Source organism: Pseudophryne corroboree, chromosome 6 (genome assembly GCF_028390025.1).
Source record: "Pseudophryne corroboree isolate aPseCor3 chromosome 6, aPseCor3.hap2, whole genome shotgun sequence".
NCBI lineage: Eukaryota > Metazoa > Chordata > Amphibia > Anura > Myobatrachidae > Pseudophryne > Pseudophryne corroboree.
Genome location: NC_086449.1, coordinates 747,378,642 through 747,403,765, shown reverse-complemented (window position 1 = coordinate 747,403,765; position 25,124 = coordinate 747,378,642). Strand labels below are relative to the sequence as shown.

Here is a 25,124-nt window from a genome sequence, read left to right as displayed (position 1 = left end):
GAAGGGTATTATGTTTGGGGAGAAAAAGCAGCCAGTGTCTTTTCCCCCATCTGATGAATTAAATGAATTGTCTGAGGAAGCGTGGAGTTCCCCCGATAAGAAACTAGTGATTTCTAAGAGGTTACTGATGGCGTACCCTTTCCCGCCAACGGATAGGTTACGTTGGGAAACATCCCCTAGGGTGGACAAAGCGCTCACATGCTTATCAGAAAAGGTGGTACTGCCGTCTCAGGATACGGCCGCCTTAAAGGAGCCTGCGGATAGAAAGCAGGAAGCTATCCTGAAGTCTGTGTATACACACTTAGGTACTATACTGAGACCCTGCTATTGCTTCAGCATGGATGTGTAGTGCTGCAGCCGCATGGTCTGATACCCTGTCAGACAACATTGATTCCCTCGACAGGGATACTATTTTGCTAACCATAGAACATATAAAAGACGTCGTCTTATATATGCGGGATGCACAGAGGGACATTTGCCTGCTGGCATCTAGAATTAATGCAATGTCCATTTCTGCCAGGAGAGTATTATTGACTCGGCAGTGGACAGGTGATGCTGATTCTAAAAGACACATGGAGGTTTTGCCTTATAAGGGTGATGAATTGTTTGGGGACGGTCTCTCGGACCTCGTATCCACGGCAACAGCCGGGAAGTCAACTTTTTTACCTCAGGTTCCCTCACAGCCTAAGAAAGCACCATATTATCATGTACAGTCCTTTCGGCCTCAGAAAGGCAAGCGGATCAGAGGCGCATCCTTTATGCCCAGAGGCAGGGGTAGAGGAAAGAAGCTGCATCAGGCAGCCAGTTCCCAGGAACAAAAATCCTCCCCCGCTTCCTCTAAGTCCACCGCATGACGCTGGGGCTCCACAGGCGGAGCCGGGTGCGGTGGGGGCGCGTCTCCGAAACTTCAGCAACCAGTGGGTTCACTCACAAGTGGATCTCTGGGCTGTACAAATTGTATCTCAGGGATACAAGCTGGAGTTCGAGGCGACTCCCCCTCGCCGTTACCTCAAATCAGCCTTGCCAGCTGCTCCCAGGGAAAGGGAGGTAGTACTGGCGGCAATTCACAAGCTGTACCTCCAGCAGGTGATAATCAAGGTTCCCCTCCTTCAACAGAGACGGGGTTACTATTCCACAATGTTTGTGGTACCGAAACCAGGCGGTTCGGTGAGACCCATTCTGAATTTAAAGTCCTTGAACACTTATATAAGGAAGTTCAAGTTCAAAATGGAATCGCTCAGGGCGGTTATTGCAAGCCTGGAAGAGGGGGATTTTATGGTGTCGCTGGACATCAAGGATGCTTACTTGCATGTCCCCGTTTACCCACCTCACCAGGAGTACCTCAGGTTTGTGGTACAGGATTGTCATTACCAATTCCAGACATTGCCGTTTGGTCTGTCCACGGCACCGAGAGTATTTACCAAGGTAATGGCCGAAATGATGATACTCCTTCGGAAGAAGGGAGTTATAATTATCCCGTACTTGGACGATCTCATAATAAAGGCGAGGTCCAGAGAGCAGTTGTTAGTCAGCGTAGCACTTTCTCGGGAAGTGTTGCTACAGCACGGCTGGATTCTGAATATCCCAAAGTCGCAGCTGATTCCTGCGACGCGTCTGCTCTTCCTGGGCATGTTTCTGGACACAGAACAGAAGAAGGTGTTTCTCCCGGTGGAGAAGGCCCAGGAATTGTCATCTCTGGTCAGGGACCTCCTGAAACCAAAACAGGTGTCTGTGCATCACTGCACGCGAGTCCTGGGAAAGATGGTGGCTTCTTACGAAGCAATTCCCTTCGGCAGGTTCCATGCAAGGATCTTTCAGTGGAATCTGTTAGACAAATGGTCCGGATCGCATCTTCAGATGCATCGGTTGATCACCCTGTCCCCAAGGGCCAGGGTGTCTCTGCTGTGGTGGCTGCAGAGTGCTCATCTTCTCGAGGGCCGCAGATTCGGCATACAGGACTGGGTCCTGGTGACCACGGACGCAAGCCTCCGAGGATGGGGGGCAGTCACTCAGGGAAGGAACTTCCAGGGACTGTGGTCAAGTCAGGAACCTTCACTACACATAAATATACTGGAACTAAGGGCCATTTACAACGCCCTGAGTCAAGCAGAGCCCCTGCTTCAGAACCAACCAGTGCTGATTCAATCAGACAACATCACGGCGGTCGCCCATGTAAACCGACAGGGCGGCACAAGAAGCAGGATGGCGATGGCAGAAGCCACAAGGATTCTCCGATGGGCGGAAAATCACGTGCTAGCAGTGTCAGCAGTGTTCATTCCGGGAGTGGACAACTGGGAAGCAGACTTCCTCAGCAGGCACGACCTACACCCGGGAGAGTGGGGACTTCATCCAGAAGTCTTCACGCAGATTGTAAACCGTTGGGAACGGCCACAGGTGGACATGATGGCGTCCCGCCTCAACAAAAAGCTAAAAAAATATTGCGCCAGGTCAAGGGACCCTCAGGCGATAGCTGTGGACGCACTAGTGACACCGTGGGTGTACCAGTTGGTTTATGTGTTCCCTCCTCTTCCTCTCATACCCAAGGTACTGAGGATAGTAAGAAAGAGAGGAGTAAGAACTATACTCATCGTTCCGGATTGGCCAAGAAGAACTTGGTACCCAGAACTACAAGAAATGATCTCAGAGGTACCATGGCCTCTGCCTCTCAGACAGGACCTGTTACAGCAGGGGCCCTGTCTGTTCCAAGACTTACCGCGGCTGCGTTTGACGGCATGGCGGTTGAACGCCGGATCCTAACGGAAAAGGGCATTCCAGATGAAGTGATTCCTACGCTGATAAAGGCTAGGAAAGACTAAACAGCACAACATTATCACCGTATATGGCGAAAATATGTTGCTTGGTGTGAGGCCAGGAAGGCCCCTACAGAGGAATTCCAGCTGGGTCGATTCCTGCACTTCCTACAGTCAGGAGTGACTATGGGCCTAAAATTAGGATCCATAAAGGTCCAGATTTCGGCCCTATCTATTTTCTTTCAAAAAGAACTGGCTTCACTGCCTGAAGTTCAGACGTTTGTTAAGGGAGTGCTGCATATTCAGCCCCCTTTTGTGCCTCCAGTGGCACCTTGGGATCTTAACGTTGTGTTGGGTTTCCTGAAATCCCACTGGTTTGAGCCACTTAAGACCGTGGAGCTAAAATATCTCACGTGGAAAGTGGTCATGCTATTGGCCTTAGCTTCGGCTAGTCGTGTGTCAGAATTGGCGGCTTTGTCTTGTAAAAGCCCTTATCTGATCTTCCATATGGACAGGGCAGAATTGAGGACCCGTCCCCAATTTCTCCCTAAGGTGGTATCAGCGTTTCATTTAAACCAACCTATTGTGGTGCCTGCGGCTACTCGGGACTTGGAGGACTCCAAGTTACTAGATGTAGTCAGGGCTTAGAATATCTATGTAGCCAGGACGGCTGGAGTCAGGAAAACTGACTCGCTGTTTATCCTGCATGCATCCAACAAGCTGGGTGCTCCTGCTTCTAAGCAAACTATTGCGCGCTGGATCTGTAACACGATTCAGCAAGCTCATTCTGCGGCAGGATTGCCGCATCCTAAATCAGTGAAAGCCCTTTCCACAAGGAAGGTGGGCTCTTCTTGGGCGGCTGCCCGAGGGGTCTCGGCTTTACAGCTTTGCCGAGCTGCTACTTGGTCGGGTTCAAACACATTTGCTAAGTTCTACAAATTTGATACCCTGGCTGAGGAGGACCTTGCCTTTGCTCATTCAGTGCTGCAGAGTCATCCGCACTCTCCCGCCCGTTTGGGAGCTTTGGTATAATCCCCATGGTCCTTACGGAGTTCCCAGCATCCACTAGGACGTCAGAGAAAATAAGAATTTACTCACCGGTAATTCTATTTCTCGTAGTCCGTAGTGGATGCTAGGCGCCCGTCCCAAGTGCGGACTCTCTGCAATACATGTATATAGTTATTGCTTAACTAAAGGGTTATTGTTATGAGCCATCTGTTACTGAGGCTCAGTTGTTGTTCATACTGTTAACTGGGTATGGTTATCACGAGTTGTACAGTGTGATTGGTGTGGCTGGTATGAGTCTTACCCTGGATTCCAAATCTTTTCCTTTTTGTGTCAGCTCTTCCGGGCACAGTTTCCTTAACTGAGGTCTGGAGGAGGGGCATAGAGGGAGGAGCCAGTGCACACCAGATAGTACCTAATCTTTCTTTTAGAGTGCCCAGTCTCCTGCGGAGTCCGTCTATCTAATTACCGGTGAGTAAATTCTTATTATTGCTAATAATGATGGTTGCGGACAGAAGAACAGCGGGCACTGCAGCTTTCCGCTTGGCATTAGCATATGATGGTAAATTAGGCTGCTGCCTGGGCTCACTCGGAATCAGGCCCACAATGTTTAACATACTGGCTTACATACATAATGTGTACTAGTCAATCTCATGAGTTTATTATCTTATTTGTAGTGCAAATACAATTAAATGATTTAGGAACACAATCACAAACATTGAAGAAAGCAGGTGCCTGGATTTTCTGCTTTTACAGCTTGTTTTTCACTTACGTCCTAGAGGATACTGGGGTCCACATTAGTACCATGAGGTATAGACTGGTCCACTAGGAGCCTTGGGCACTTTAAGAAATCAATAGTGTGCACTGGCTCCTCCCTTTATGCCCCTCTTACCAGACTCTGTTAAGAAAATATGCCCAGAGGAGTCGGTCACGAAGCTCCTGAAGAGTTTTTTCTGCATTTATTTTTCTGTTTGTTATTTTCAGGCAGGACTGGTTGACACCAGCCTGCCTGCTTCGTGTGACTTAGGGGGGTGGTGGGGAACGGCCCAACCTCCTATAGTGTTAATGGTCCCGTTCCCCGCTGACAGGACATTGCTCCTGAGGGACCTATTCACAAGCCCTTCCATGGCAAGCGTACTGTCCCGCAGCACACTGCCACCCCTAACAGAGCAAGAAGTAAGAAGAGTGGTGAGTAGATGGCCAGTGTCCCGGTTAGCGGGCTGCCGGCTGTAATGGCGGCATCAGGGTTTGGAGCGCAGTACTGACATGCAGGCTGCGCTCCAGGGCTCAGGATGACATGCCGTGAGTGTGTCCCGCTGTGAGGGGCGCGCTAAGCCACTAATGAATACACACACTGGCCAAATAACTTCACAGGGGTTCTAACCCACTGTTAAGCAAAACACATACCTCAGGCCAGTATAAATAAAAAACGGGAAGCCGCGTGCCATTACGGGGGCTGGGCTTCACTGTGAGCGGTTCCAGCAGCTCACCACTGCCATTTTTCCTCTGCAGCTTACACTGACAGGCATCACAGGGAAGCGCAACTCCTCCACAAAGACTTCACGTCTCCTCAGCGGTACCAGGGGTCCTAGAAGGGGGTGGGGTGGGGGGGGGGGGGGGGAACGTTGTAGAATACTAAGCCCTCTTAAAGGACTTAGTGTGGCGACCCAGCTGAGTTTACTTGGCTAAAAGGGCCCGGTGTGGCTGGCTCCTTTTCCTGTGTCTCCCTGCGGGTTCTGTGTGGGTTAAACGGTGTTTGCACCTTCTGTGTGTGTCCCTTAACGTTACCATGTCACGGGACTGTGTTTCCTGCACAGCAGAGTGTCTGTCCTCTCCGGGAGACTCGATACTGTGTTCCCAAAACACATTCTCAGGCCAGTGGGTCAGAACCCCCATGGTTAGATTCCATTAAGGGGATGATCTCTAATATTTCTAATAAATCGTCCCATACTTAGAAAGAGACGCAATACTTCAGACAGTCTATGGGTGACCTGATGAATAGAGATTCAGCTCCCATACCAGCATTTCAGACCCCTGCCATTTGCCCACAAAAGCGTACTACGGCCCAGCTCGTGCAGGCTGATACTGATGATGATGCATCAGACACAAAGGAGGGTAAAGTGGACGCGAGTGGGGGGATGCGGTCCTGTCACAAGGAATACAGGCCCTGATAGAAGCTATTAGAGATATCCTGCACATTCCTGACAAAGTGGCGGAGGTAGATGAGGAATCTTATTTTAATGTAAAAAATAAATCCTCAGCTACTTTTCCAGCATCAAAGGAATTGAATGCCCTGTTTTAGGAAACTTGGGCTAATCCTGACCAGAAGTTTCAGATCCCTAAAAGATTAATTACGTCCCTTCCCTTTCCTCTGGAGGATAGAAAGAAATGGGAAAACCCGCCGATTGTGGACGCATCGGTATCTAGGTTGTCACATAAGATAGTCTTACCTGTTCCTGCGGCGGCAGCATCCTTAAAGGACACGGCTGACTGCAAGATTGAGACCACTCTCAAATCCCTTTACACTGCTGCTGGGGTGGCCCAGAGACCCACTATTGCTTGTGCATGGATTACTAGGGCCATTGCTAAATGGTCAGGTAATCTAATTGATGGGTTAGAGTCCTTACCCAGGGGGGGAGATAATTTTACTCCTATAGCATATTCAGGACTCTGCTAACTTTATGGTGGAGGCCATGAAGGAAATTGGTTTCCTCAACGCACACGAACCACTGCCATGGCAGTGTCAGCACGCAGGGGCTTGTGGCTATGTCAGTGGACTGCGGATTCCAGGAAAGGCGTGGAAAGCCTACCATTCACAAGTGAGGCCCTTTTTGGTGATGAACTGGATACGTGGATATCCAAGGCTACGGTGGGTAAGTCCACGTACTTTCCTTTCCGCAGCCCCCCCAGCTAGGAAAACCTACTCTGCTCCAACTCTGCAGTCCTTTCGGACAGCAAAATTTAAGGGTAAATCCAAAGGTTCTTCTACAGCCTTCAAAGGAAACAGAGGTAAACCCAGAAACCACCAGTTGCAAGTTCTCCAGATCAGACCTCCGGTTCTGCTTTCTTAAAGCCTTCAGCATGACGGTGGACCACACTGCCTGGAAGACAGGCAGGTGGAAGCTCACTTACATTATTTCAGTCACATTTGGGCAACATCATGCCAGGATCCTTGGGTCAAAGACCTTATCGCTCAGGGTAACAGACTGGAGTTTCAGGAACTCCCTCCTCACAGATTCTTCAAATCAGGCTTTCCAGCTTCTCCAGAAGCAAGTATGACTTTACAGGCAGCAATTCAGAAACTGGTACAAACTTAGGTCATTGTCCCTGTTCCACTTCAACTACAAAACATAGGTTATTATTACTCCAACCTGTTTGTGGTTCTGAAACCGGACGGTTCGGTAAGGCCCATTTTAAACCTCAAATTACTGAACCCGTACTTAAGGGTGTTCAAGTTCAAGATGGAGTCTCTGACAGCGGTGATCTCCGGTCTGGAGGAGGGGAAATTCCTGGTGTCTCTGGACATCAAGGATGCATACCTTCATATTTCGATTTGGCCGCCTCATCAGGCTTATCTACGGTTTGCACTACAGGACTGTCACTACCGGTTCCAGGCCCTGCCATTTGGCCTCTCCACGGCACCGAGGGTACTCACCAAGGTAATGGCAAAGATGATGTTTCTACTCTGCAAGCAAGGAGTGAACATAATACCGTACCTGGACGACCTGCTGATAAAAGCACCATCCAGGAAAAGGTTGTTGGACAACATTGCCTTCTCAACCCGACTACTTCAGGATCACGGGTCAATTCCGAACCTACCAAAATCCCACCTGAAACCAACACCGAGGCTTCCGTTCCTGGGGATGATTATGGATACCAAGGAACAGAAGGCATTCCTTCCGTTAAAAAAGGCATTGGTAATCCAGTCGATGGTGCGGGATGTTCTAAAACCAACCCGGCTATCGGAGCATCTATGCATTCGCCTTCTGGGGAAGATGGTACCCTCTTACGAGTCTCTGCAGTATGGAAGGTTTCATGCAAGGCCCTTCCAGCTGGATCTGTTGGACAAATGGTCCGGAACGCATCTTCACATGCACCAAAGGATACGTCTGTCGCCGAAAGCTAGGATTTCTCTTCTGTGGTGACTTCAGACTTCTCACCTGACCGAGGGTCGAAGGTTTGGGATTCATAATTGGATTCTGCTAACCACAGACGCAAGCCTCAGAGGTTGGGGAGCAGCCACCCAGGGGGAACAGTTCCAAGGAAAATGGTCATGTAAGGAAACCATTCTTCCAATCAACATTTTGGAGCTAAGGGCCATATACAACGCCCTTCTATAGGCGTCGCATCTTCTTCAAAATCACGCCATTCAAGTTCAGTCGGCAGTAACGTACATAAACTGACAGGTCGGAACTAAGAGCAGAGCAGCAATGTCAGAGGTAACAAAGATTCTCCTCGGGGCAAAAAGGCACGTGGTGGCGATGTCGGCAATCTTTATTCCGGGAGTAGACAACTGGGAAGCAGACTTCCTCAGCAGACACAAACTCCACCCAGGAGAGTGGGGCCTTCACCCGCAGGTGTTCGAGTCCTTGACACGTCGGTGGGGAATTCCACAAATCGACATGATGGCCTCTCGTCTCAACAAGAAGCTAATGCGGTATTGTTCCAGGTCGAGGGACCCAAAAGCAGTGGAGGTGGACGCCCTGGTGACTCCATGGGTCTACCAGATGGTGTACGTGTTTCCACCACTTCCATTGATCCCAAGAATGCTCACAAGAATAAAAAAGGGAAAAGGTTCAAGCAATTCTCATTGCTCTGTACTGGCCAAGGGCCTAGTATGCGGATCTACTGGAGATGCTCCTAGAAGACACGTGGCCTCTTCCTCTTCGCGAGGATCTTCTACAACAGCGGCCATTCATCTATCAAGACTTACGACGGCTACGTTTGACGGGATGGAGGTTGAGCGTCAAATTCTAGCTCGGAATGGGATCCTGGAGAAGGTTATTGCAACCTTGATCCAAGACAGAAAAGGGGTAACATTACCACCGTATTTGAAAAAAATACGTCTCTTGGTGTGAAAACAGGAAATTTCCTGCAGTGGAATTTCATCTGGGATGTTTTCTACTTTTTCTACAGTTAGGTGTGGATGTGGGCCTACGTTTGGGCTTCTTAAAAGTCCAGATTTCGGCTTTATCCATTTTCTTCCAGAAACAATTGGCTTCCCTCCCTGAGTTTCAGACATTTTTGAAGGGTGTTCTGTGCATCCAACCGCCCTTTGTGCCTCCTAGGTCACCTTGGGATCTCAACGTGGTGTTGCAGTTCCTACAGGCGGAATGGTTTGAGCCTTTACAGGAGGTGGACTTAAAGTTTCTTACGTGGAAGAACGTCACACTGTTGGCCTTGGCTTCAGCAAGGCATGTGTCGGAGCTTGGGGCGCTGTCTCACAAGAGCCCCTATTTGATTTTTCATTAAGGTAGAGCTGAACTCGGAAATTGTCAGCAATTTCTTCCTAAGGTGGTGTCTGCGTTTCTTATCAACCAGCCTATTGTGGTTCCGTTGCTTACTGACACCTCTTTACCTCCAAAGTCCTTGGATGTTGTGAGGGCTTTGAAGATCTATGTGAAGCGGACAGCTCGTCACAGAAAATCTGGCTCGCTGTTTGTTCTGTGTGATCCCAAGAAAATTGGGTGTCCTGCTTCAAAGTAGTCTATTGATTGCTGGATCAGGCTTACTATCCAGCATGCTTATTCTACAGCAGGTTTGCCGGTTCCTAAAGTACAGGCCCACTCTACTAGGTCGGTGGGTTCTTCCTGGGCAGCTGCCCGGGGTGTCTCTGCTTTACAGCTCTGCCAAGTGGCTACTTGGTCAGGTTCGGACACGTTTGCTAGGTTCTACAAGTTATCTCCCATCCGGTTTGGTAGCTTTGGTACATCCCCATGGTACTAATGTGGACCGCAGTATCCTCTAGGACGTAAGAGAAAATAGGATTTTAATTACCTACCCGTAAATCCTTTTCTTGTAGTCCGTAGAGGATTCTGGGCGCCCGCCCAGTGCTTCGTGTTTCCTGCACTGTTACTTCGTTAAGTATTGTTGTTGGTTCAGCTGTTGCTGTTCCTGTTCAAGTTTGGTTAGCATGGCTTTCCTCTTGTTTGGTGTGTGCTGGTTCGAATCTCACCACTGTTCTGTTACATCCTTCTCTCAAGGTATGTCCGTCTCTTCTGGCACAGTTTCTAGACTGTCTCGTAGGAGGGGCATAGAGGGAGGAGCCAGTGCACACTATTGATTTTTTAAAATGCCCAAGGCTCCTAGTGGACCCGTCTGTACCCCAGTATCATCTACGGACTACGAGAAAAGGATTTACCGACAGGTAATTAAAATCCTATTTTTACAACTCCTTTTTTTGTATCTCATTACTCATTCAGACTATCTGGGGGGACACTGAGATACTTTAGGGTATAGAGGGGGGGGGGTGTCCTGGAGTATGCACTTCTTCAAATTTAACTTATTTGGTACTGTATACTCCCCCTCTATACCTTCTTGGAAGTCAGTATGGCACGCTTTCTCTTTCTTTTTTTCCCCCCCAGTTACTGTGTGGAATTCTCTGAGTTCTGCTGGGGGATGTGGTCTGCGTTGCTCATCAGCGCTCCCTCCACAGCTTCCAGCCCTGGTTCTTCTGGCTTCCAGAGTGGGTCTCCTGCTCACCTGCCCTGCATATGTTAAGCTGCAGCCATGCCTGGGGGGAGTGGCATAGGGCTGGTTGGTGACTGGTATGCAGGGGTCAGGGGGACCACTACAGGTACACCCAGCAAAGACAATGTACAGATGTGTCCACATACACCTAGCCTCCAGGTACGTCAATCAGCCATCTAGTCACACCATAGCGTGCGTTTCTCTGTAGCACCGAGCATTTTTTGTGTGACTTTTTCCTTTAAACTGCGTCTTATTCACAACATGATGTAAATACAAGCATACTTTGACTAACTTCTGTGTGCGTCTGTGTCTGTATCTGCATTTGAAATGTTACATTACAGTGTTTTCTTGGAAAACACTGTAATTTAGCATTTCCTATGCAGATAAAGCCGCAGCTGCACACACAATATATATATAGGCATGCTGCATATCATTTTAATCAGCAGAATCTGCTTGCTGCGTGACCTTTTCACATAACAATGCAAATAAGACACGTTTTTGGCAAAAAAAGATGCCCCATGTTAAGGGAGTCGCACGGGACCTGTCGGCTCACTCACGCCAGGCATATCCCACTACGTGGTGTATTGAGACGAGATGCATGAGGACACATCTGTAATTAAGGGCGGGCTCAGGCTCAGAGGTTATCTAAGCAGCCTTGTCCCTGTGTAGTGATTGGGATATAATCAGAAGGTTGACAGTCATAATGATGTCATGATGTTGACATTGTTAAAATGTCGACATTCTTGAGTATTTTGACTTCAGAATGTTATCATTGGGTTTAGGCTGCGGGGGGAAGGGGAGTTAGGATTAGGCACTAGTGGGAGGGTTAGGGATAGCGTTTATAACTTAATGAAGGTTTGACCTGGAAGTGACAGTCACATGAGCGCCGAGACCTGGAAGACACTGCTACAGCCACCAGGAGAAGGTATGTTACCGCTGGGCCACCAGGACAAATGTTGACATTCTAACACTGTCGACATGATGAATGTTGAAATGGTCAACGTTGAAATTCTGACCATGTTGCCATGGTGAATACTTACATTATAGCGTGCAAGAAAGGTCATCCAAAAATGCGCTAAAGATTGTCCCTAACATACAGTTTTGCATCCGCTTAGGGAAAATGTTCCAGTCCGAAAAATGCAAACTCTCTCGTCAAAATGATACAACTCCTTTGTGGTGGTCTCCACTGATTTTATCAAACCAAAATTCACAAATTTTGTCTCAATATTATTTTTGTCAGCCGGGTCCCTACTTTTGGTAAACGGGAACTCTGCATTAATTTATTCATTTAAAAATAAATAAATAATGTAATGCAAACAATGCAAAAACTAACTCTGTACAATGGTAACAACATATAAAGTACAAATGCATGGTCGTAAAATAAAAAATGGTCTTTAAGGAGCTCTTACATATCATATGTATGACGGTAAAATCTATTTTGTTTACGTTGTGGTTCCTTTTTATTGTTGCAGGATGCATACATATTTAACACAGCTATGCAGAATTTGCATTGACAACAATGTTGGTCACTGGGTGTGGGTCCTCCCAGTCCTACACGCATTTGCTACTGTATCTGACCCTGAGAAATCTCTTGTGACCTCAAACATTAAACAAGAAGATATCTGGGCTGGTCTTGAAGGTCTTCAGTATCATAACCTGAATAGTTCTGACAGGTAACTATGCTGAGATGTTTATCATCTTTGTTTGTTTTAGAAAAATGTGTCTTACCCAACAGTTTATTAGTTTCAAGGTTAATTAACTCCTTTGCTGCTCTTAACCAATTGCAAGTCATCCACTGATGAGCAGTCATGAGCCATATGAAGCTGCTTACAACTGCTATAATCTAATTTTTTAATCTAGCGATGAGAGTATACATTTTTCTTTATCTGTAGGTAATTGTGTTATTTATTGATCACCCCCCAAAAACAAACAAACAAACAAACAAACAAACACAACAACTTTACAGGGCAACAATAAATGACATAATATGAAAGCTGTCATGGTACTGTACAGATGTGTCAACCTGCATCTAGCCTCCTTGACATTGAACAACCTGGTGCGACTCGGTAGCGCAGAGCATCTTTTTATGCAATTTGTTTTTCAGTTAGAATGCGTCTTAGTGTCAGGGCAGGATGTATCAATCTTGCGTGGTACATCCCACCACTTACCGCACCGATACTAATCGCATATGCACTAACTTGCGATTAGTATCGCAAAAGACAGCTTTCCCGATCAGAACTGCCCTTTGCAATGTCCGCCAGTCCCTGGACTTTCAGGATTATGACCCAGGAGTCCACCTGCGCGTATGCAGAAGGCTGCAAGGGATGCCGTGGTGTCCTTCTGCCCATAGGTTTATATAGTTGCTGGTGTTAGCCTCCACACCGAAGCCCCGGCGTTCCAGAGCTTAGTACTGTACATTCGGGAAATGCAGTAAAACCCTAAGAATGGGTATTTTACAGCATTTTCTAAATAGTACATACCGCTCTCAGCGTCTTAGCATGCTGCATATCATTTCAATCAACTTAAGCGGCTTGTGTGTCTTATTCATTTTCTTTATGTGAATATAATAGACAAAGCAGTCGATAAGGCTTTAGAGGTCATACGTACTGTACATAAGCATAAAGGTCAAAACACAAAGTAAGGACTTCAACTGACACAAAAACATTTGGAAATCACAATGCATGGAGTGGTGTGCCGGGTAGTGCAACAAGAACAAAAGACCTTAGGTAAGTTACATAGTTAGTAAGGTTGAAAAGAGGCAAAATGCCCATCTGGTTCAATTTGTATTCTGTGTTAAGCTGTTCATATTATAATGCACCTGCTGAAGTAATGGTTTAGTAGCAATTGACAACTATGGTTCTTACCACTCCCAGATATTTAATGTCAATATGTTAAATGCTATAACCATGGATACTTTTTTCAGTTAGAAATATATCCAATCCGTTTTTAAATGCATTTACAGAATCCGCCATGATTACCTTCTCCGGCAGGGAGTTCCAAATCTTTTTCTCTAACGTCCTAGTGGATGCTGGGGACTCCGTCAGGACCATGGGGACCAGCGGGCTCCGCAGGAGACAGGGCACATCTAAAAAGCCTTTTAGGTCACATGGTGTGTACTGGCTCCTCCCCCTATGACCCTCCTCCAAGCCCCAGTTAGGTTTTTGTGCCCGTCCGAGAGGGTGCAATCTAGGTGGCTCTCTTAAAGAGCTAGTTAGAAAAAGTTTTTTTTTAGGTTTCTAATCAGTGTCTCCTGCTGGCGACAGGAGCACTGCAACGTGGGACTTAGGGGAGAGACTGGCAACTCACTTGCGTGCAGGAGGATTGAAGTCTTAGGCTACTGGACACTGAGCTCCAGAGGGAGTCGGAACACAGGTCAGCCTGGGGTTCGTCCCGGAGCCGCGCCGCTGATTCCCCCTTACAGACGCTGAAGACGGCAGAGACGGAGGTCCGGAAACAGGCGGCAGAAGACTTCAGGGTCTTCATAGAGGTAGCGCACAGCACTGCAGCTGTGCGCCATTGTTGCATACACGGCTCACGGATCTCGGTCACGGAGGGTGCAGGGCGCTGCTGGGGGCGCCCTGGGCAGCAATATTAAATACCTTAGAGGCAAATAAATACATTACATATAGCCATTAAGGCTATATGTATGTATTTTACCCAGGCCAGTTTATTAAAAAAACCGGGAGAAAAGCCCGCCGGAAAAGGGGCGGAGCTTATTCTCCTCAGCACTCGGCGCCATTTTCCTGCACGGCTCCGCTGGTGAGGAAGGCTCCCACGACTCTCCCCTGCACTGCACTACAGAAACAGGGTAACAAAGAGAGAGGGGGGCATAAATTTGGCGATATAATTATATATTGAAAGCGCATATATATAAGAACAACACCTTTTAGGGTTGTTATATAAATAATAGCGCTTTTGGTGTGTGCTGGCAAACTCTCCCTCTGTCTCCCCAAAGGGCTAGGAGGGTCCTGTCTTCAATAGAGCATTCACTGTGTGGCTGCTGTGTGTGTCGGTACGTGTGTGTCGACATGTTTGAGGACGATGTTGGTGTGGAGGCAGAGCAATTGCCGATGATGGTAATGTCACCCCCTAGGGAGTCGACACCGGAATGGATGGCTTTGGTTATGGAATTACGTGATAATGTCAGCACATTACAAAAGTCAGTTGACGAAATGAGACGCCCGGCAAACCAGTTAGTACCGGTTCAGGCATCTCAGACACCGTCAGGGGCTGTAAAACGTCCCTTACCTCAGTCAGTCGACACGGGTACCGACACAGATGAATCTAGTGTCGACGGTGAGGAAGTAAACGTATTTTCCAATAGGGCCACACGTTATATGATTACGGCAATGAAGGAGGCTTTGCAGCTCTCTGATACTACTGGTACCTCAAAAAGGGGTATTATGTGGGGGGTTAAAAAACTGCCTGTATTTTTCCCAGAATCAGAGGAATTGAATGATGTGTGTGAGGAAGCGTGGGTTACCCCCGATAGAAAATTGCCAATTTCAAAGAAGTTATTGGCATTATACCCTTTCCCACCAGAGGTTAGGGCCCGCTGGGAAACACCCCCTAGGGTGGATAAGGCGCTCACGTTTATCAAAGCAAGTGGCGTTACCGTCTCCTGATACGGCCGCCCTCAAGGATCCAGCAGATAGGAGGCTGGAAACTACACTGAAAAGTATGTACACGCATACTGGTGTTATACTGCGACCGGCAATAGCCTCAGCCTGGATGTGCAGCGCTGGGGTAGTGTGGTTGGATTCTCTGACTGAAAATATTGATACCCTGGATAGGGACAGTATTTTATTGACTCTAGAGCAATTAAAGGATGCATTTCTTTATATGCGAGATGCTCAGAGGGATGTTTGTACTCTAGCATCAAGAGTAAGCGCGATGTCCATATCTGCCAGAAGAAGTTTATGGACGCGACAGTGGTCAGGTGATGCGGATTCCAAGAGGCATATGGAAGTATTGCCATACAAGGGAGAGGAATTGTTTGGGGTCGGTCTTTCGGACTTGGTGGCCACGGCAACTGCCGGCAAATCCACCTTTTTACCTCAGACTCCTTCCCAACAGAAAAAGACACCGTCTTTTCAGCCGCAGTCCTTTCGCTCATATAAAAAGCGACCAAAAGGACAGTCTTATCTGCCGCGAGGCAGAGGAAAGGGTAAGAAAGGGCAGCATGCAGCCCCTACCCAGGAACAGAAGCCCGCCCAGGCTTCTACAAAGCCATCAGCATGACGCTGGGGCTGTACAAGTAGACTTAGGAACGGTGGGGGGTCGGCTCAAAAATTTCAGCAATCAATGGGATTACTCACAAGTAGACCCGTGGGTCCTGCAGATAATATCTCAGGGGTACATGCTGGAGTTCGAAAGGTCTCCTCCTCGCCGGTTCCTAAAATCTGCTTTACCAACGTCTCCCTCAGAAAGGACGTTGGTTTTGGAAGCCATTCACAAGCTGTATTCTCAGCAGGTGATAGTCAAGGTACCCCTCCTACAACAGGGAAAGGGGTATTATTCCACACTATTTGTGGTACCGAAACCGGACGGTTCGGTAAGACCTATTCTAAATCTGAAATCCTTGAACCTGTACATACAGAAATTCAAGTTCAAGATGGAGTCACTCAGAGCAGTGATAGCGAATCTGGAAGAAGGGGACTTCATGGTTTCCTTGGACATAAAAGATGCTTATCTACATGTCCCAATTTACCCTTCACACCAAGGGTATCTCAGGTTCGTGGTACAAGACTGTCATTATCAGTTTCAAACGCTGCCGTTCGGTTTGTCCACGGCTCCTCGGGTCTTTACCAAGGTAATGACCGAAATGATGGTTCTTCTACGAAGAAAAGGCGTATTAATTATCCCTTACTTGGACGATCTCCTGATAAGGGCAAAGTCCAGAGAACAGCTGGAAGCCAGTGTTGCACTATCACAAGTAGTGCTTCAACAACACGGGTGGATTCTAAATCTTCCAAAATCTCAATTGACTCCGACAACACATCTGTTGTTTTTGGGCATGATTCTGGACACGGTTCAGAAAAAGGTGTTTCTCCCGGAAGAGAAAGCAAGGGAGTTATCCGAACTTGTCAGGAACCTCCTAAAACCAGGAACTGTGTCAGTATATCAATGCACGAGAGTCCTGGGAAAGATGGTGGCTTCGTACGAAGCGATTCCTTTCGGCAGATTCCATGCTCGGACATTCCAGTGGGATCTACTGGACAAATGGTCCGGATCGCATCTGCATATGCATCAGAGGATAACATTGTCACCGAGAACAAGATTGTCTCTCCTGTGGTGGTTGCAGACGGCCCATCTGTTAGTGGGCCGCAGATTCGGCATACAGGACTGGGTCCTGGTGACTACGGATGCCAGCCTACGAGGTTGGGGAGCAGTCACAAAGGGAAGAAACTTCCAGGGCGTGTGGTCAACCCTGGAAAAGTCTCTTCACATAAATATACTGGAGCTAAGAGCGATATACAATGCCCTAAGCCAAGCAAGACCTCTGCTTCAGGATCAGCCGGTGCTGATCCAGTCCGACAACATCACGGCAGTCGCTCACGTCAACCGACAAGGCGGCACGAGAAGCAGAAGTGCAATGACAGAAACTGCACGGATTCTGCGCTGGGCGGAGAATCATGTCGTAGCACTGTCAGCAGTGTTCATCCCGGGAGTGGACAACTGGGAAGCAGACTTCCTCAGCAGACACGACCTTCACCCGGGAGAGTGGGGACTTCATCCAGAAGTCTTCAACATGATGGTGAACCGTTGGGAAAAACCAAAGGTGGACATGATGGCGTCTCGCCTCAACAAAAAGTTGGACAGGTATTGCGCCAGGTCAAGAGACCCACAGGCAATAGCTGTGGACGCTCTGGTAACACCATGGGTGTACCAGTCAGTATATGTGTTCCCTCCTCTGCCTCTCATACCAAAGGTACTGAGAATTATACGGAAAAGAGGAGTAAGAACAATACTGGTAGCTCCGGACTGGCCAAGAAGAACTTGGTATCCGGAACTTCAAGAGATGCTCACAGAGGATCCGTGGCCTCTACCTCTAAGAAGGGACCTGCTTCAACAGGGACCTTGTATGTTCCAAGACTTACCGCGACTGCGTTTGACGGCATGGCGGTTGAACGCCGGATTCTAAAAGAAAAGGGCATTCCTGAGGAAGTTATTCCTACTTTAATTAAAGCCAGGAAAGATGTGACCGCACAACATTATCACCGTATTTGGAGAAAATATGTTGCGTGGTGTGAAGCTAAGAAGGCTCCAACGGAAGAATTTCAATTGGGTCGATTCTTACATTTCCTGCAAGCAGGATTGTCTATGGGCCTCAAATTGGGGACCATTAAAGTTCAAATTTCGGCCTTATCAATTTTCTTCCAGAAAGAACTGGCGTCAGTGCCTGAAGTACAGACTTTTGTAAAAGGTGTACTACATATACAACCCCCAATAGTGCCTCCAGTGGCACCGTGGGATTTGAACGTGGTTCTAAATTTTCTCAAATCTCATTGGTTTGAGCCTTTAAAATCAGTAGATTTAAAATACCTTACATGGAAGGTAACCATGCTATTGGCCCTGGCTTCAGCCAGGAGAGTGTCAGAATTGGCGGCTTTGTCGTACAAAAGCCCATATCTGATTTTCCATTCGGACAGGGCAGAATTGCGGACACGTCCTCAATTTCTCCCTAAGGTGGTTTCAGCTTTTCACTTGAACCAGCCTATTGTGGTGCCTGCGGCGACTAACGACTTGGAGGATTCCAAGTTACTGGACGTTGTCAGAGCATTAAAAATATATATTTCAAGGACAGCTGGAGTCAGAAAATCTGACTCGTTGTTTATATTGTATGCACCCAACAAGATGGATGCTCCTGCGTCTAAACAGACGATTGCACGTTGGATATGTAGCACAATCCAACTTGCACATTCTGTGGCAGGCCTGCCACAGCCTAAATCTGTAAAGGCCCACTCCACAAGGAAAGTAGGCTCATCCTGGGCGGCTGCCCGAGGGGTCTCGGCATTACAACTTTGCCGAGCAGCTACGTGGTCAGGGGAGAACACGTTTGTAAAATTTTACAAATTTGATACTCTGGCTAAGGAGGACCTGGAGTTCTCTCATTCGGTGCTGCAGAGTCATCCGCACTCTCCCGCCCGTTTGGGAGCTTTGGTATAATCCCCATGGTCCTGACGGAGTCCCCAGCATCCACTAGGACGTTAGAGAAAATAAGATTTTACTTACCGATAAATCTATTTCTCGTAGTCCGTAGTGGATGCTGGGCGCCCATCCCAAGTGCGGATTGTCTGCAATGTTTGTACATAGTTATTGTTACAAAAAATCGGGTTATTACTATTGTTGTGAGCCATCTTGTTAGAGGCTACTTCGTTTTGTTATCATACTGTTAACTGGGTTCAGATCACAAGTTGTACGGTGTGATTGGTGTGGCTGGTATGAGTCTTACCCGGGATTCAAGATCCTTCCTTATTGTGTACGCTCGTCCGGGCACAGTACCTAACTGGGGCTTGGAGGAGGGTCATAGGGGGAGGAGCCAGTACACACCATGTGACCTAAAAGGCTTTTTAGATGTGCCCTGTCTCCTGCGGAGCCCGCTGGTCCCCATGGTCCTGACGGAGTCCCCAGCATCCACTACGGACTACGAGAAATAGATTTATCGGTAAGTAAAATCTTATTATTGCCCTTACCGTGAAGAACCCTTTCCTACGTTGTGTACGGAATTTTCTCTTCTCTATCGTCAGCGAGTGCCCACGCATCCTATTCAGAGTTCTTTTAATAAACAAATCCCCTGCTAACTCATTGTAATGACCCTTTACATATTTGAAGATATTAATAGTGTCTCCTTTAAGACGCCTCTTTTCTAGTGTATACATATTTAACTTAGTAAGCCTTTCCTCGTACTCCAGTGTCTCTAACCCTTTAATCAATTTAGTAGCTCACCTTTGAACGCTTTCTAGCTCCCTGATATCTTTTTTTATAATATGGTGCCCAAAATTGAACATAATATTCCAGGTGCAGATGTACCAATGATTTGTACAGCGGCAGGATTACATCCTCGTCCCTGGTCTCAATGCCCTGTTTTATGCACGCAAGAACTTTACTTGCCTTCTTTGCTGCATTTTGACATTGTGTACTGTTATTAAGCCTATTATCAATGAGCACCCCCAAATCTTTTTCCACCACAGTTTCCCCTATATTTTCCCCATTTAGAATGTAGGATGCAAATGTGTTTTTTGTCCCAAAATGCAAAACTTTGCATTTTTCTATATTGAACTTCATTCTTCAGAAGGGTAGGGTTGTCATGGCCAGGTGGCTAACAACAAATCGGGCGTAAGACCAACCATCCCACAGCTTGTGATAATTTATGCAGGGCATTCCTGGTCTTATAGGCATATCATTCATTGTCAACCGTATCCCTGCCCAGAGCTCGCCATTTATGAATATGGGGATATTAAGGAGCAAACCATTGTAGGAATAAATGGTTGTGTATTAGTTTTTCCCCAGAGTGAGACCAAATAAGCACAGCCTAGGATCAGCATTGGGGGAGCATAGGGGCAGTAATTCTAACATCCAGAAATCGTAGACTTCCGAACAGGCCCGTATAAATGTCAAAAGCCGCTATCCCGAGCTCCACATTTGGGGCAGTCTACACCAACTTGAATGCCCATCTTAACAAGACAAAGGGGAGTATTGTAGGTTATTTGAGTTTTATAGAATAGTGAATTTGCTGATAACAAATACAGGGGGTGTTAGAGTATGGAGGTTAATTGAATTAGCCGCGGTATATTTTACTGCCAAAAAACGTGCTTGTTCACAATTATTTGCCCAATTTTTGGGTGGCAGTTAAATTAATGCCCGCTTTTGTCGCGGAAAAACGTACCCGTTTTTATGTGAAAACACAGGGATCTGTGGACTTATCCCAAATCCCTATGTTTTTCCGATCGAGGCTGTCAAAAAAACAGCACTTACCGCAGGTTTCTTCTACCTCCAGGCAGTTACCCCCCGGGGATCAATTACCCACGTTAATTTACCATGGCTACTTTAAATTCAGCCGCTCCCCCCCCCCCCCCCCATGTCTGATGGAGCCTAGAATGTGTCCCCTCTGTTCTTCAGCGTGGGTACCCAATTTGGCTTCCCATTTCAGTTTTGTTTTTGTTTTTTCAATCGTGTAATTTTTATTTAGAGGGGTTAATACACAAGTCAATACAGAGCAGTATAACAGAGATGCAAAAAGCGAATATGCAGTTGAAAGACTTGTATAAATTTAAGTATACAACATTTTTCTCCTAAGAGATAATGAAAGAAAAACTTGGAGCAAAGTAAAGTCATATTTAGAGGTCCGAGATTTAAGTATCAAGACGTTAGTGAGAGACAGAAAGATATATAGTCAAAGAAAAAGACAAGCTCGTAGAGATCTGAGCTATAATGGTGATAGTGAGTATTTAGCGAGACAGATGGGTATAGCAGGTAGGAAGGGAGGAACAGAAAAGAGGTTGTGAGAGACGTAAAAGTAGTTAGAAGAAGAAAGAGAAAGGAGAAGTTCCCCGAGAATCGGGGGGCTGGGAGTCTTCCCATTTCAGTTTTTAAATGAAGAAAAGCATCCGGTAGAGCATGGTCATTAAGGTCACTATATAGAGATGTAATAACCCAAAGTAGGTGCCGGAACATGTCACTGACAACGTAAGGGGTACTTACAAGGACCAGGTTTGGACGTGATCAAAGAGGCAAGCCTGTTAGTGAGATTTTCCACTAAGGCACAATGACCACACAAAACAAAGGATCCAACTCCATTTTATTGTAAGGTGAAACAATTAATACACAACCACAGGGTATGCGGTTAACATACCGCCGCACAGGATCACGGTATTCACAATGCCAACGCCGGGATCCCACACAACGGTACAATGCCAGTGCCACATACATTTCTCCATCTATGGGAGTCCCACGACAGCCACAGAGGAAGAATAGAACTGTGCCTGCAGTGAGCCTGCAAGGGGCTTACTAGCCCTTTGCCACTCTGCCGACATCCTGGTGGCCGGGATGCTGGCAACGGTATAATGATGACCGTCATCCTGGCCATACGTTACTCATACTGATACCAACCACAGTATGTTATAACAATTTCACTTGCCCTGGAAAGGCTTCTCACCACAATGTAGCAATAAGAACTGCATATGGTTCCTTACAGTTCCAGCTATAGGCAAACCCAGTCCAGCAATTAGGGTTTAGCAAACAGTTCTTTACTGCTTTAGCTTTAAGCACAGTCCAGCATTAAAGAGAAGTTAAGGTAAAACAGCAATCTACGGATTTTTCAGACTTCACATATCCCAATATCCGTGTCTTTGCATATAAAAACATTAACATGTCACCAACGGGTGTGGTTCGTTTTATCGACAGTATCTAGGTCGACAATGTTTAGGTCGACCACTATAGGTCGACAGTCACTAGGTTGACATGGATGGAAGGTCGACAGGGTTTCTAGGTCGACATGTGCTAGGTCGACAGGTCTAAAGGTCGACATGAGGAAATTTTTTTTTGTGTCGTTTTCTTCGGAGAGTGACCGGGATCCCAGATTAGTGCACCGCGTCCCCTCGCATGGCTCGCTTCGCTCGCCATGCTTCGGGCATGGTGCCTTCGCTCCGCTACCGCTTTGCTCGGCACACTTTACCGTTCCAATCGTAGTCCACGTGGATCGTTAAGTATGAAAAAAAAAGTGAAAAACTCATGTCGACCTTTAGACCTGTCGACCTAGCACATGTCGACCTAGAAACCCTGCCGACCTTCCATAGTGACTGTCGACCTATAGTGGTCGACCTAAACATTGTCGACCTAGACACTGTCGATCTTCAGACCGGATCCCGTCACCAACAGCAGGGGTCAGATTAAAAATAAACAGTATACTGTATGCAGGCATAAGTGTTTCAGGTTTCATATAAACTGTTCTAATGAATTGGGCACATTTGAAGTAATACACTTCTTACGTTAATGCAACATACGTGTTAACTCTAAGGCAACACAGTAGAAATAATTTAGCATCAACAAACATTAACTCTTTAGGAATAATAGAAAAAAGGTTTGAGGCCTATACTTTAGCACAGAGCAACAGCATTTATTACTAACTTGCATATAACACTTTGCCACCCCACATAGAACTCTTAGATTGGTCACAGTGGAATCAGCTATGCATTAATGAATAAAAACAGTCCCTCCTCCCCTAGACTGCATTACGCTGTCAGTAAGGGCTTACTAGCTTAATTAACAGGTGAGGTCAGGAAGATCCTCCAAGGCAGGTAAAATAGCCAAGGCTCCATCTACTATAAAACAGGGCACAGAGAGAAAGCAGGGCAGCAGGGTCTGTCTTTTCTCACCTTCCGCAGTGACTTTCCCACGTCTCCCGTTATGGGCACCTACTGCTACTCTGCTGGTGGTCAACAAGGAGCTACTTCCTCGTAGGGACTCTAATTAATCCGGCAGTAGGGGGAATCCTAAGCCTGTGTCTCACCTCCCCTCACAGGGACTGTAACCGCTTCTGTCCCCTGTATTCTATGGGGGAGCCTTCTCTGCGGGGACTTTCAGGCGGGGTCTTTCCCGGGGTCCTTAAGCAGCCATCCACCAGGTTCCTTGCAGGGTTTCTCCTAGGTCGTTCTGCGAGGCTCCTCTTCAGGTCCTTTGGTTTCCGCTGCATCTGCTGCACCAAGTCCTCTGCCTGCAACAATTCTCCTTCTGCACGCCTCCTCCATGAAACTGGCAGGCGCAGCCATTCTGCAGCAACTGGAGTCCTAACAGGGTCTTTTACAGTCAGTGATTCTCAAGTCAACCGGGGTCCAAACAGGATTTTATCACACGATGCTTGCCTGTCTTGGTAGTCCAAAAAGGTCATGCATCAAAGAGCATATGCGAGGGGCGTCAGTAGGGCATCCTTCCCGCTAATGATCTGGTTCCGCTGTCTGCACCCACCTGAAAGGTCCTCACCAGGGTTCCTTTCCTGACAGTTTCTTCTTGCTGCCCTCTGGAACCATCACCTCCATTGGCCTCTGTGCCCTCTGGACATCCACCCCAGAGTCCTTGCGCCAGCTCCGCACAGCCGGGATCCTCGCAGCACGGTAGCTCCCAGGACCAGGAACACAGCTGCTGACCCCTGGACCTTTCCACCATCCTCCCGGTTTGCTTGGCAACCACTCCCTGCTGCTCTGCTCAGCACTCCCTGTGGCTACATTATGTCACCTCCTGTATATGTACGCTTCCTGAGTGTCCTCTTCTCTGCTCTGCTGCTTCTCTTTATACCCCCGTCTAGTGAGAATGGCCACCTCTGCTCTTAGGGCCCTGGTTCATCAATGGTCCTGATCCCCTGGTAATAGCCAGCCCCTGCACTCCTCTGCCCTGTAATCTGGGCTCCAGAGGGGAACACTTCTGAGTGGTGCCAAACTTTCTGCCAGCTAGCCTGGCAGGGTCAATTACAGTTCAAATAACTTGGCCCTTAGGTTTTAATGGGACCATAGCACTGCTGTTTTTCTAAAAAAAAAAACCTAGGGTGACTACCTACCCTGTACTATGGGGTAACCTAGTGATTAATGGACCTTCCTGGAGGAGTGTGGTAAGAGGAGAGGGAAAATCAGGAGTGGTGCAGAATCAGTGTGTATATTGCATGGCAGAGTTGAAAGCACCTATAAAACACAACGTGTGGCAGACCAAATTCCCCGCACAATTGTTCAAATGATTTTCTCCTTCGTCCTAGAGGATGCTGGGAACTCCAAAAGGACCATGGGGTATAGACGGGATCCGCAGGAGACATGGGCACTTTAAGACTTTAAATGGGTGTGAACTAGCTCCTCCCTCTATGCCCCTCCTCCAGACCTCAGTTAGATTCTGTGCCCAGAGAGACTGGACACACACTAGGGGAGCTCTACAGAGCTTCTCTAGAAAATACTTTTGTTAGGTTTATTATTTTCAGGGAGCACTGCTGGCAACAGGCTCCCTGCATCGTGGGACTGAGGGGAGAGAAGCAGACCTACTTCTGTGAGTTTCAAGGCTCTGCTTCTTAGGCTACTGGACACCACTAGCTCCAGAGGGTCCGATCACTTGGTGCGCCTAGCTGCTCGTTCCCGGAGCCGCGCCGCCGTCCCCCTCACAGAGCCTGAAGAGAGAAGCCGGGTGAGTAGCAGAAGCAAGAAGACTTCAGAGGCGGCAGAAGACTTCCGATCTTCGGAGGTACCGCGCAGCGGTCGCGCTGCGTGCCATCGCTCCCACACACCAACGACACTATATGGGTGCAGGGCGCAGGGGGGGCGCCCTGGGCAGCAATTAAACCTCATTTTGGGCACTGGCATGACAGTATACAGTGCATAGGCACTGTATACAGACCCCCGCCAGTATAAAGAAAAGCGGGACAGAAGCGCGCCATGTAGGGGGCGGGGCTTCGTCCTCCAGCTCTAATCAGCGCCATTTTCTCTCCACAGCAAGCTGCAGAGACGCTGGTCCTGGCCCTTCACTTCTGTATCAAGTAAAAGGGTACAAAAGCAGGGGGGGGCACAGCTTATTTGGTGTTGTATTGAGTTACATATAAAAGCGCTGCTAGGTCTGGGTTTTGTAAATTCTTCAGACCGGGTGCGGCTCTGGGTGTGAGCTGGCAAACTCCCTTTCTGTCTCTCTGAAGGGCCTTACTGTGGGTCT

General features: G+C 47.6%; 1 protein-coding gene across 7 annotated transcripts in view; it reads left to right on the top strand.

The window, feature by feature from the left end:
• The window catches only part of RNF213 (ring finger protein 213), a 680,515-nt gene that overhangs the window by 155,936 nt on the left and 499,455 nt on the right, over nucleotides 1-25,124 (top strand). For all 7 annotated transcript variants that reach the window (XM_063928518.1, XM_063928521.1, XM_063928520.1 and 4 more), the window contains one exon: nucleotides 11,918-12,118. In XM_063928518.1, the coding sequence (XP_063784588.1) occupies nucleotides 11,918-12,118 (201 nt within the window). The remainder of the gene's footprint in view (nucleotides 1-11,917; nucleotides 12,119-25,124) is intronic.